At 47.5% G+C, this 14,440-nt stretch overlaps 1 protein-coding gene across 1 annotated transcript in view; it reads right to left on the reverse strand.

Annotated features, from left to right (window-relative positions):
* Positions 1 to 2,661: 2,661 nt before the first annotated feature.
* The window catches only part of bicral (BICRA like chromatin remodeling complex associated protein), a 136,984-nt gene continuing 125,205 nt past the window's right edge, over positions 2,662 to 14,440 (reverse strand). Inside the window, exons 11-12 of the mRNA XM_085980788.1 lie at positions 6,293 to 6,395; positions 2,662 to 5,218 (exon numbers count right to left, since the gene is read on the reverse strand). Of these exons, the coding sequence (XP_085836914.1) occupies positions 4,269 to 5,218; positions 6,293 to 6,395 (1,053 nt within the window). The 3' untranslated portion in view covers positions 2,662 to 4,268. The remainder of the gene's footprint in view (positions 5,219 to 6,292; positions 6,396 to 14,440) is intronic.

Raw genomic sequence — 14,440 nt, forward strand, 5'->3', positions numbered from 1 at the left:
TCTCCATCAATTCGAATCATGGTATCTTAAATATTTTTCAGAATGTGTACTTTTTTTGGTCAATCATTTTCCTTTACCGTCAAGATATCCTTGTTGCCTCCCTGAATTTTGTGTTGCTGTTCTACCCCACCATGAATTAGATTAATATCACATAACTTTATTTTACATTGGAACTTTATTTTACATTGGAACTTCAGTCAACAAAGAAAACACACCCTCATCGGTTCGACATAGAAGTTCCAGAGGCCTAGAAATTCGGCTCAGTAGCGCCGCTACGAGTGCCATTTTAAATGGCGTCCGTGCCGCACATTTCTGCTGCGGGCCACGCCAGACGCCATTTTGGTAAGGGCCAAACGAGGCATTGTTTACCCATGTCTGAAGCAGGCGTTAGGTCATTAACATATTCAAATAAGGGACTTAACACCTGCTTCTGCTCCCTCTTGCAAATCTGTTTGCGCTTGAGCCAGCCAGCGCTGATTGCCTCTGGGAAAACCAACGCTAAACAGCACAGAATTTAAAAAACGTAAGTACTTACCATTATCGTCGCTGCTCTGGTCCCAAGATCTCTGACCTCTAGGCCCCCACAATCTCCCCCACGACCCCGACAGCAATTCCGACCCCCCAAAACAATACTGCAGGCCAACCCCCCCCACCACCGATCTTCCTCCGACTCTGGCCCGATCTGACCTGCTAGCCTTCCCCGATAGCAATGCCGACCCCATAACAATACTGCAGCTACCCCCCCCCCGCGCCGAACCCGACCTCCTAGCCCTCCCCAACATCACTGCCGATCCCCCAACAATACTGCAGGCTGCCCCGATCTCACAGCCACGGCCCCTCCCCGACAGCAATGCCGACCTCCCCAATAATACTGCAGGCCTCCCTGGTGTTACTCCAACCCGGCCCCAACCGCCTCGCACCCCCCACCCGGCAGTAATGCCAACCCCCCCCAACAACACTGCAGGTTCCCCTTATCTTCCTCTGACCCCGGCCTCCCGACTACCCATCGATCACGGACTCAGAGGTCCACCCAACCCAATCACTTACCTGGAAATTGGAGCTTCAATCTGTGCGGACTCCTACCGCAGCGTCATCTACATGATAATGAGGTTTGAGGACCAAAATCCGACGCTACTCCGACCTCCACATTTGCACCACTCAAAATTGGGCACTACTGAATTTCTAGGCCATAGTCTTCTAATCCACTATACCACTAACTTCCCTTGAAACTGTTATAACATGGTTTTCTGCAGCAAATACTACAAAACACAATCGCCAATTTTCTCCCCATCTCTCCTAAGGAAGGTGATTCATGCTGCAATATGTATCCACAGACATTGGCCATCCTCCAGTGGCCAATTTTCAAATGAACCTGGACAGTGAGGGTTGGAGAGCTGTTCAAATGAGAAGGCCAACTCCATCCCTACCACCCCAGCATACTTTCCAGCAGCAGTCACTGGATACTGTTCAAGTATAGGAACCTGCCTGAGCATGGGAACACTGGCCAATTGTAATACTCTTGCTGCCATCACAGTTGAGAATGATTTCTGGTCTGTGCTGCATTAACCAAACTTGGGACCGTCCTGGTCTGCATGGCTCAGGACCACAACACACGAGTGCAATTACCCACTGAGCCATCAGGCCTATTTATTTTTAAATAAAATTACAAAGGTTTAGACATAACCTTTTGTGGAATTTGCTAATGATTTGTATTAGGGAGCAATTAGGTCAAAACACTACATTCTTCAACATGCAAGTTTAAAGTGTAATGCCTCTGAGCCACTTGTTTCTTAACCTATACCAGCAGTGAATACTCCTGCAAGGTTTCCCAACATTTTCCAGTAAGGAATCATTTTAGAAAGAGGAATTTATTGCGCAACATACTATGAGGGAGATGACATGTCATTAATTGAGATGGTTATAAATTGTGGGGCTATTCAATAAGTGTGTATATTAATTCAGTTCCTTCACACTCAGTTCCAGCAATCTTTTCAAGCCAGCACCACCGACAATCTCATCAGTCCTGCTGTTTCAACATAAATCATCCAAAATAGATAATAAATAGATACTGATCCTAATTGCTCAAACAATCATCCCTCCCACTACCACAAAAGAGCTAGATGAGTGAGGCGAATGCTACAATGGAAAGCATTCACCTCCAAAAAACTGACTGGCAAAAGTAATTGATCTGTTGTTGGGGAACTGAACAACAGTGAATGCACTGGGCTGACACTTAACTCCTATTTCCAGTGCTCCTCTCCCCTCCAGTGCAGACATAGGTATCATGGATTCCTGAGTCAGATCCCAACTAGAGAGGGAGGCATCAGTTTGGAGAAAGCCGGCAATACTGTCTGTTTGGTTTATGTCCCTCATAGCAGATCAGCTGTTTCTGCCAATAGGCTTTTCAGAGGTGAGCACTTCTCATCAATAGTGCTCATATCACTCCAAGTGTGTCTGTGCTACAACGGAGGGAGTTGAGCAATTTTTTCTCAATGAGGAGCAACTCAGGGGTCCAGATTAAATCGGGAATCAGGCAGGATTCAGCCTAGCTGTAGCTGTAGTTGATGTATCATTGCTTTAAATTCAAGTTGCTTTCTCAACAGTGTTCTTACATTAAACTCCAAAAATGTCTAATATTTCCAAACAAAATTCACATGAATGGGGATTTTACAAATTTAATAATCAATGAAACATGCCGTTTTCTTAGTTTATTGTCTTTAAGGCTGGGGATTCAACTCAAGGACTATTGTTTCTTTATGTGTATACAAATCTTCAATTTGCTAACCTTAAATAATACATGACAAAAATTAAGAAGGTTTCATCTTTGGCAGGACAGCAGTTAAACAACTGTTCACAAAGCATACTTCCTTTTATAAGAAATAAACCCCACATCTCAAAACATTTTGTGCCAATCTTCAGCCATCATTTAAGAATTCAAAGATTCTTAATGTTACTGTACTGTCTAGGTATATCTATCACAGACTCAGTTACTTCTCGTGCAAATAATATCAAAATAAATAATTACAACACAATATTCAAATAAACTGTAATATTGAGAAATGGTGGCCACTAGCCTGCAGTGCTACAAATTTGAATACATAGATAATCTTCAATAAATTAAAAGAAAAGACCAACGTAAATCAGTTTTGTTGAATTCTTTGGCTCATTTGACAAGTTGATTCAGTGTTTTGTTAGCATCCAACTAAAATACCTTTTAATAATTCATTCAGTTCATGTTTTTACCATGCTTTATATATAGGTACTGAACCAACATAACAAAAATAACTTTGACATTTCCTTTTTCTTTTTTTTTTACAAAAAATCTTTATAAATATTTAAAAAATGTGTACAAAGCATTTCTAAGGAGGACCAGAGCTGGACACTACACAAATCAGAGAGTTTAAAGCAAAAGACACTGTACCATTTAGTCCATAAGTGACATTTTCTTCTTGTGAAGTCAGTTTGTAAGGCCTCACTGATCTAATGGTGTACTTTGTGCTCTTCACTTATGCACGGAAGCTTACTGTTGCATGTGCAAGACAAAAATAATAAAAGTCTGCAAAATGGGAATGCAATCATCATTTCTTAGATTTAAATCTAACGGATCACAATATGGACATCCACACTGTGCTTTCTATTTAGGCCTTTAAGACCTAAAGCAGCCTTCCTTAAATAATCATACTTAGTGGTATTAAAAATGGAAAATGAATAATGAAGTGAGCTTTCACTTCAGTATTAACAGTTCCAGTTTTAAATTTTGATTTAAATGGGAATGTTGCTCATCAACTATTCAAAAATTAACTTATTGGCACTCGATTCTCAAAAAGTCTTACATAAAATGAAAGACAAAAAGAACCAGAAAACAACACTTATACATTAAAGTATGAATAAAAACATGAATTACTACCACAAACTGAAAAGCACTCTTGAAACTGAAGAGTACATTTTACATGAAATTAGAGCTTTCAAAAAAAAACTCAATAAAATTAAATATCTCTTGACGACTTTTAAACAAAAGACTTAATGCGCACCTTGTGCCACCATAATTATTTTCAAAATACAAACTACAATGGACCTTCCTAAGCTCAAAACTAGTACGCTTCAAAATAAATCTATTTCCTAGTTTCTACTGCATTCATCCTCTTTCCAGGAACACTAACTGCCTGTTCTCAGTACTGAGTAACATGCTACTTTCCCCATCTTTATCCCTATAAGTTGTCAACACAGCTGACAATCTCTGTCATTTCTGTTCCTTCGTGGTCACATTATCAGCATTCCAGTATGCTATTCACTGCTGCTTCTAAGATGGAGTCTGTTTCTCTGATGCCTTCATTATGATCTGGGATACATTTTTCTATATAGTTCTCCACAGGAGCTAAGGCTGAAAAATGAGGAGTTTCAACTTCAGGTGAGCTATTTTTGATGACTGCATTGTCAGAAGGTTTCTGAGCTTGTTGTAGATCCAAAATGCTATTGATTGCACTCTCCAAATGTTCATGGAGTGATGTGTCACATTGTGCTTCTTTTGCATCTTTAGTCTGCACACATGTAAACTCTTGCTGTTGAGAATTTTTAGCACTTTTGTCTTGTGACTGGTCATGCCAAGGCAACTGTGAGTCACCCTCATTATGTTCCAATTTAATGGGATTACTAATTTGATTAATAACAGGGTCCTGTCCTTCCTTCATTAGACCTTCTACAGTGACTTTATCACAAGAATTACTGTGCTTTTCCTCAACATTAGACCTACTTTCTTCTCCTTCACATGCTTGGACAGTCCCAACAACAAGTTCACAATCTTTAGTGCTTTGAGCCTCTACGTAACCAGACGGGGGACCAGTAGTAATTTTACCACCTTGGTTTCCAGTATCTGACCGCTCTTGAGTTTTTGAAGATTTACTTTGTGTTCCAGCTCCATAAGCTGCCTCCGGCTTGATTGTTAGTTTGAGCCCTTTGCTGCTGCTGTAGGATTTAGCAGTGCATGGACTGTTAGTGGGAGAGTTTGTGGCTGCCTTGACCCCACTTGCCACAGAAGAAACTATATGAACCAATCTTGAAGATTCACTTTTCTGGCTGATAGTAGCATTCGCTGGTGTAGACTGCCTGCTGCTACTGCCTGAAGACTTGTGTGGGATCATATCTGTAGTCAGTGGTTGTGTTTCAGCTGCAGGTTTTACAAAAACAGTAGAGGAGCAACAGAAGTTTGCCAAATAGCCATCTAAATAAAGGAAAAAAAATAAAGAGTGGTGTAGATTACTGCAGTATACAATTAAATTGTCACTGGGTGGTAATGAGCAAAATATTCAACCTATACCTATAAATAGAGCCCTTAAGATTGTTTAATATAAATAAAAATGTGCGTGACTTCTACTTATAGTAGTCAATCAGCTAAACTTCAGAATAGCGTGGCTGGCGGCCTCTGGGAATGGCCCTACATTCTTATTAAACATTTTTAAAAGGCTATCGTAGTCCATGTAATCAATTGGTCTACAATCAATTGTGTAGCCTACAATGGCTTTTTAAATTTTAACTACTACCCTTATCACCATTGCAATCCTAGACGTTAAGAACACACTGGTATTCTTAGTGCCTAGGAATGTTGGAGTGCAAATGAGAGGAAGTATATCATACGATGATATATTCTGTCACTTATGCTTAGTATGAATATGCTTGCCTATGTTAAGGTGGACGTATTCTATGTACTCTGTCACTCCTGGTAAGAAATCCAGAAGTGGCGGGGGGAGTGCAGGGATCCAGCAGACCAATTTCCCACCCCCGTCTGCCGGAATACGATCAATTTTTTAATTTTTCATTAAACTGATCTTCCCACTAAATCCGTACCTTGTTTAATAAATAAAACACAATATTCTAACAAATATATAAAACAGATTAACTAGAATGCCTAGTGAAAAATGCACTTTTCTATTTATCAAGTAATTTTAACTACATTCTCATTAATGGCTATTAATGTTATTACAATTTGAATATCCTGGTCTACATTGTTATGTATAAGTTCCTGTCCCCCAACCACCACAGGACCTTCATTATGACTTCCTACAAACATACCTTCTCCTATAGAGGACAGTATGCTCAGCCTCTCCTCAGTACTTTTCTATAAAAAAAGAACTGGTCAGGGCCTTGAGAGAATTTTAAAAATTGAGCACTCTGGGATCTGAGAGTTTGTGGCAAAATTTTTACTTTTTATTGTTAAACTAATCTTGACAGAATTGAAAATGTTAAAATACATTTTTTTTCCCACATGAACATTGATCAAGACTGCCACAATACTCACCAGAATCCTCCAAGGAAAAGCGCTTGTCCTGGATAAGAGATACTTTCTCATCCTGATTGAATACTCGGTCAATCATCACCATTTCAGCAGAGGGGTTTACTCGCTAAAGCCAAACAAATAACGATTACTGTAATTTTGCAAGAATGTGCTCACCTTCACTTTTATATACCAACATACTAAAAAGTATATCTTCTGTAAGAATACATTTATCTCTGCTAATTATAGTAATCTGGGATGTTATGATTAAGGTTATCCACCAGGTGGTGCTGTAGCCAATGCTGCTGCTAAGGTCAGAGGTTTGCTTCCTGTTAAGGTCAGAGGTTTGCTTCCTGTCAAGGTCAGCAAAAGTCGAATGCCAGGATGCAGGCCTAATGTATGTGTTCCCCAGTTGTGAATAAAGTACTCGTGTTAATTCTACGATATCGCCTCTTTGAGTCCTTGTTCCACTTAATGGATTTATCACACTGTGGTAAACCACGTTCACTATCGTATCACTGTTAGTAGTTAGCACTGTTCACCACTGTTCGTTATAACTGTATCACTGACCACTATTGTATCACGGTACGAGGTCGCCTCTTGCCACACTGCTATACCTGGGATGACCACTGCCGACTCCGCCTTGGCTCCACCCACCAGGCCAGGTATAAAGGTGAGCGACTGGCTGGTATTCCTCCTGCTTGGATCGGATCACCCACGAGAGTGGGCTCTGTTATTTAGTCAATAAAAACCTTTAGTCACCTTCGTAACTCTTCGCCTTTTATTGGAGGAATTGATAGGTATATCAATTTTATTGACTAAATTTAATGATGTCCGACAACGAGTCACAACCGGCGGAGGAGCCACCAGCGCAGCTCCCAGGAGCACAGCCACACCAGCCAGCTTGGCTGCGAGCCCTCAGACCGCCGTACCTGGACCTGAACCCACGAGCAGCAAACTCAGCCGCAGACTTTAAACACTGGCTGGTCTGCTTCGAATCATACCTGAGAGAATCCAGCGTCCCTCAGGCATCCAAACTAAGTGTCCTGCAGGCACAACTGAGCCCGAGAGTATACACTCTCATCGAGGACATGACTACCTACGAGACCGCCATCAACCTGCTGAAACAGAAGTACCGGACCCCGGTAAACTACATGTACGCTAGGCACCTCCTAAGATCACGGCCGCAACAGCCAGGAGAATCAGTAGCCGAATTCTCACAGGCGCTATATGCACTCGCCAGGAACTGTGACTTTAAATCGGTGTCGGCAGCCGAAAATACTGAAGATAATATCCGCGACGCATTCCTGAAAGGCCTACGGTCCGAGTACTCACGGCAAAGACTGCTGGAAGCTAAAGACCTCAGCATGGAAAAAGCTGAAGCCCTCGCTATCTCCCTGGAAGTGGCCCACCAAGATCAGGAAGCATTCACCAGGTACTGCTCGCGACCCTGGGACTCGGGCCCGACCCCTACCACTGCACCCTTCCCAGCGCCGCCCCCGGGACCTACCTCTGCGTCGGCGTCCCGGACCCGACCGGCCCCGCCACCCCCGGCACCGACATCGGGCATCCGCGATCGGGCCGCCGGCTGTTTTTTTTGTGGCCAGGAGAAGCACCCGAGGTCGCGCTGCCCAGCCAAGAACTCCATATGCAAAACCTGCCTGAAGAAAGGCCACTTCTCCAAGGCCTGCAGGAGCGGATCCTCAGAGGCCAGCAGTGCCGCATGCGAACTATGGGGGCGGCCATCTTCGTTTAGGGCAACTGAGGCCAGCATCCCCACACATGAGTCATGGGGGTGGCCATCTTTGTTTAGGGCAACTGAGGCCAGCATCCCCACACATGAGTCATGGGGCGGCCATCTTTGATTAAGGCAACCGACCCCAATAGTGCCTCATGTGAGCTACGGGGGCAGCCATCTTCTCCGTCATTTTGCCCTACCTCGTGGGAGACGCCATTTTACTCACCACGCCCGACCGCCTCGCCCGCAGATGACAACGACTCGCTCAGCTACACACTAGCTTCCGTCACCCTGGACCAAGCCCGCCCGCACCATCTGTCCAAGTCAATGATGGACATCAAAGTGAACGGCCACGCCACGACCTGCCTGTTCGACAGCGGAAGCACGGAGAGCTTCATCCACCCAGACACGGTGAGCCACTACTCCCTCTCTGTCCTACCAACGCGCAGCCGAATCTCGATGGCATCGAGGTCCCACGCCACGGACATCAGCGGCTACTGTGTCGTGACCCTGTCGGTTAAGGGCACGGAGTATAAAAACTTTAAACTCCTCGTCCTCCCCCATCTCTGCGCTGCCGTCCTACTAGGGCTGGACTTCCAATCCCACCTCCAAAGCGTAACCCTAGCATACGGTGGACCCCTCCCCCCACTCACAGTCAACAACCAGCAAACGTTAAACCGCCCACCGCGTAACACCTGCAGCCTCTCCACCCTCAAGGTCCCGCCACCCTCTCTGTTTGCTAACCTTACCCCTGACTGCAAACCCGTCGCTACCAAGAGCAGGCGGTATAGCGCCGGGGACAGAGCCTTCATTAGCTCTGAGGTGCGGCGCCTCCTGAAAGAGGGCATTATCGAGGGGAGCAGCAGCCCCTGGCGTGCCCAGGTCGTAGTCGTAAAGACCGGCGATAAAAACCGCCTGGTCATCGACTACAGCCAGACCATAAACAGATATACCCAGCTGGACGCATACCCCCTCCCCCGCATATCTGACATGGTCAATCAGATTGCACAGTATAAAGTATTCTCGACCATCGACCTGAAGTCGGCCTATCACCAACTCCCTATCCACCCTGAGGACCGCCAGTATACCGCCTTCGAGGCGAATGGGCGCCTATACCACTTCCTTAGGGTCCCCTTCGGTGTCACTAATGGGGTCTCGGTCTTCCAAAGGGAGATGGACCAGATGGTTGACCAGAACGAACTGCAGGCTACATTCCCCTACCTAGATAACGTCACTATCTGCGGCCGCGACCGGCAGGAACATGACGCGAATCTGGAGAAATCCCTCCGTACGGCCCAACGGCTGAACCTCACCTACAATAAGGAGAAATGCGTGTTTAACACCACGCGCCTTGCCATCCTCGGCTGCGTAGTGGAGAACGGAATCATCGGCCCCGACCCAGAAAGAATGCGCCCCCTCATGGAGCTACCCCTCCCCCACTGCCCTAAAGCACTTCGGAGAACCCTGGGGCTTTTCGCCTACTATGCCCAATGGGTACCCAATTACGCGGACAAAGCCAGACCCCTCCTGAAAGCCACTTCCTTCCCCCTCACGGAGGAGGCGTGCGCGGCCTTCTCCCTCATTAAGGGAGACATAGCCAAGGCCACGATGCACGCAGTGGACGAGTCCATCCCCTTCCAGGTGGAGAGCGACGCATCCGACTTCGCCTTAGCCGCCACCCTAAACCAGGAGGGGAGGCCAGTGGCCTTCTTCTCAAGGACCCTACAGGGCCCCGAGATCCGACATTCGTCGGTCGAGAAAGAGGCCCAGGCGATCGTGGAGGCAGTACGGCGCTGGAGGCACTACCTGGCAGGCAAACGATTTACCCTCCTCACCGACCAGCGTTCGGTGGCTTTCATGTTTAATAACAAGCTGAAGGGCAAAATCAAGAATGACAAGATTTTGAGATGGAGAATCGAGCTCTCCACCTACGATTATGAGATCTTGTACCGGCCAGGCAAGCTGAACGAATCCCCTGATGCCCTTTCACGAATGACATGCGCCAGCGCGCATATCGATAGGCTTCAGACCCTCCACGACCAGCTCTGCCACCCCGGAGTCACCAGACTCTACCATTTCATTAAGGCCCGCAACCTGACCTACTCCATCGAGGAGGTCAGGACCATGACCAGGAACTGCCAGACCTGTGCGGAGTGCAAACCGCACTTCTATAGGCCGGACCGAGCAAGCCTGATCAAGGCCACCCGCCCCTTCGAGCGCCTGAGCATCGACTTTAAGGGGCCCCTCCCGTCCTCTGACCGTAATGTGTACTTCCTCAACATCGTTGATGAGTACTCCCGTTTCCCCTTTGCCTTCCCCTGCCCCGACATGACCAGTAGCATGGTCATTAAGTGCCTGAATGCCCTCTTCGCCTTGTTCGGGTTCCCGAACTATATACACAGCGACCGGGGCTCCTCCTTCATGAGCGAGGAACTCCGGCAATTCCTCCTAGAGAGAGGTATTGCAGCAAGCAGGACCACCAGCTACAACCCCAGAGGTAACGGTCAGGTGGAAAGAGAGAACGCGACGGTATGGAAGGCCGTCCTCTTAGCCTTAAAGTCTAAGGGCCTCCCAACCTCCCGCTGGCAAGAAGTCCTCCCGACAGCGCTGCACTCCATCCGGTCATTACTGTGCACGGCCACTAACACCACCCCCCATGAACGAATGTTCGTTTTCCCCAGGAAGTCGACTACGGGAACCACTCTACCAACCTGGCTGACCGCCCCGGGGCCGGTCTGGCTGCGGAAACACGTGAGGGCCCATAAAACGGACCCCCTGGTCGAGAGGGTGAACCTCCTGCACGCCAACCCCCAGTACGCCTACGTGGCGTACCCAGACGGGCGGGAGGACACTGTCTCCCTACGAGACCTCGCACCCTCAGCCGATCCGGAAACACCGCCACCACCCCCCCAACCCCAGCCCAGGTAGACGGCATGCCGGAACCCCACGAGCCCTCGCCGACCACGCAAACACCAGCATCAACACCGGATAAGGCACCAGCACCGGATAAGGCAACACCACCGCTGCGGCGATCGGAGAGGCTTACGAAGCCTCCGGACTGACCTACCAGAATTGGTAGTACACTTCACCCCGCCGGACTTAATTCTAAACAAGGGGTGAATGTGGTAAACCACGTTCACTATCGTATCACTGTTAGTAGTTAGCACTGTTCACCACTGTTCGTTATAACTGTATCACTGACCACTATTGTATCACGGTACGAGGTCGCCTCTTGCCACACTGCTATACCTGGGATGACCACTGCCGACTCCGCCTTGGCTCCACCCACCAGGCCAGGTATAAAGGTGAGCGACTGGCTGGTATTCCTCCTGCTTGGATCGGATCACCCACGAGAGTGGGCTCTGTTATTTAGTCAATAAAAACCTTTAGTCACCTTCGTAACTCTTCGCCTTTTATTGGAGGAATTGATAGGTATATCACACACTAATCATAGTGTAATTTTATTTTTCCTTTAATTTATACATCCAATTGTGTTAACCCATTATTTCCCCACACTGTAGCTTACACTCACGTGGTTATAGATTTTTTTTTATATTTGTTATATGGGATGTGGGCGTCGCTGGCAAGGCCAGCATTTATTGCCCATTCCTAATTGCCCTTGGTAGTGGTGGTGAGCTACCTTCTTGAACTGCTGCAGTCCGTGTGGTGAAGGTACTCCCACGGTGCTGTTAGGAAGGGACTTCCAGGATTTTGACCCAGCGACGATGAAGGAACGGCGATATACTTCCAAGTCAGGATGGTGTGTGACTTGGAGGGGAACTCGGAGGTGGTGGTGTTCCCATGCGCCTGCTGTCGTTGTCCTTCTAGGTGGAAGAGGTCACGGGTTTGGGAGGTGCTGCCGAAGAAGCCTTGGCGAGTTGCTGCAGTGCATCTTGTAAATGGTACACACTGCAGTCACTGTACGCCGGTGGTGGAGGGAGTGAATGTTTAAGGTGGTGGATGGGGTGCCAATCAAGCGGGCTGCTTTGTCCTGGATGGTGTCGAGTTTCTTGAGTGTTGTTGGAGTTGCACTCATCCAGGCAAGTGGAGAGTATTCCATCACACTCCTGACATGTGCCTTGTAGATCGTGGAAAGGCTTTGGGGAGTCAGGAGGTGAGACACTCGCCGCAGAATACCCAGCCTCTGACCTGCTCTTGTTGCCACAGTATTCATGTGGCTGGTCCAATTAAGTTTCTGGTCAATGGTGACCCCCGGGATGTTGATGGTGAGGGATTCAGCGATGGTAATGCCGTTGAATGTCAAGGGGCGGTGGTTAGCCTCTTGCTTGTTGGAGATAGTCATTGCCTGGCGCAAATGATACCTACCACTTACCAGCCCAAATCTGAACATCGTCCAGATCATGTTGCATGCGGGCATGGACTGCTTCATTATCTGAGATCTTGTGAATGGCACTGAACACTGTGCAGTCATCAGCAAACATCCCCATTTCTGACTTTATATTGGAGGGAAGGTCATTGATGAAGCAGCTGAAGATGGTTGGGCCTAGGACACTGCCCTGAGAAACTCCTGCAGCAATGTCCTGAGGCTGTAATGATTGACCACCAACCACCACAACCGTCGAATTGGCTGAAGACTGGCTTCTGTGATGGTGGGGACCTCAGGAGGAGGCCGATATGGATCATCCACTCGGCACTTCTGGCTGAAGATGGCTGTAAACGCTTCAGCCTTGTCTTTTGCACTCACGTGCTAGGCTCCACCATCATGGAGGATGGGGATATTCATGGAGCCTCCTCCTCCGTTAGTTGTTTAATGGCCCACCACCATTCCCGACTGGATGTGGCAGGACTGCAGAGCTTTGATCTGATCTGTTGATTGTGGGATCTCTTAGCCCTGTCTATAGCATGCTGCTTCCGCTTTGTAGCATGCATGTAGTCCTGTGTTGCAGCTTCCCCAGGTTGGCACCTCATTTTTAGGTACGGCTGGTGCTGCTCCTGGCATGCTCTTCTACACTCCTTATTGAACCAGGGCTGGTCCTCTGGCTTGATGGTAATGGTAGAGTGAGGGATATGCCGGGCCATGAGGTTACAGATTGTGGTGGAATACAATTCTGCTGCTGTTGATGGCCCACAGAGCCTCATGGATGCCCAGTTTTGAGCTGCTCTGTTCTGAATCTATCCCACTTAGCACGGTGCCACACAACATGATGGAGGGTGTCCTCAGTGTGAAGACAGGACTGTGCGGTGGTCACTGCTACCAATACTGTCAAGTAGGTTTTTCCGTCGTGTTGGTTTTCTCACCACCTGTCGCAGGCCAAGACTGGCAGCTATGTCCTTCAGGACTCGGCCCGCTCGGTCAGTAGTGGTGCTACCGAGCCACTCTTGGTGACGAACATAGAAGTCCCCCACCCAGAGGGTTCATTCTGTGCCCTTGCTACTCTCAGTGCTTTTTCCAAGTGGTGTTCAACATGGAGGAGTACTGATTCATCAGCTGAGGGAGGGCAGTAGGTGGTAATCAGCAGGAGGTTTCCTTGCCCAAGCTTGACCTGAAGCCAGTCAATGTTGAGGATTCCTAGGGCCACTCTTTCCCAACTTTATACCACTGTGCCTCCACCCCTGGTGGGTCTATCCTGCCGGTGGGACAGGGCGTACCCAGGGACGGTGATGGAGGAGTTTGGGACATTAGCTGAAAGGTATGATTCTATGAGTATGACTATGTCAGGCTGTTGCTTGACTAGTCTGTGGGACAGCTCTCCATTTTAGCATAGATGTTGGTGAGGAGGACTTTGCAAGGTTGACTGGGCTGGGTGTGCCGTTGTCGTGTCCGTAGGCGGTGCCGAGGTCAATGCCGGGTGGTCCATCCGGTTTTATTCTTATTATTGTGTTACAACCAAGTGGCTTGCTAGGCCATTTCAGAGGGCAGTTAAGAGTCAACCACATTGCTGTGGGTCTGGAGTCACATATAGGCCAGGTAAGGACAGCAGATTTCCTTCCCTAAAGGACATTAGTGAATCAGATGGGTTTTTACGACCATCTGAAAGTTTCATAGTTACCATTGATACTAGCTTTTTACTCCAGATTTATTTAATTAACTGATTTTAAATTCCCCAGCTGCCGTGGTGGGATTTGAACTCATGGGCTAGATTTTATCAATGTGGACGCGTTGGGGGCAGGACTGCTGGTTGTCGGGTTTCAGTCCCACCCCCAATGACGTCCAGCTAACCCAATCTATTTTCCCTTGATTGACCTTGTTAAGCCCACCCTGCGGATGAATTGCCAGCGTTTGAGAAGCTGTCAAACAGTGACAAACTCTGTACTAAGATGAGACCTTGTACTGAAGACTCACCAAACCTCTTTCCTTAGCAGAAATCAGATGGCTGCTGCATCGGAGAATGCAGCAGCTATTCTGTCATCTCTGCCATTGAGATGAGGCACCTCCGGATCCCCAAGGGTTGAAGCCTGCAGGAAGAAGCAAA

Source organism: Somniosus microcephalus, chromosome 3 (assembly GCF_052327205.1).
Source record: "Somniosus microcephalus isolate GS21.2 chromosome 3, FLI_Smic_1.0, whole genome shotgun sequence".
NCBI lineage: Eukaryota > Metazoa > Chordata > Chondrichthyes > Squaliformes > Somniosidae > Somniosus > Somniosus microcephalus.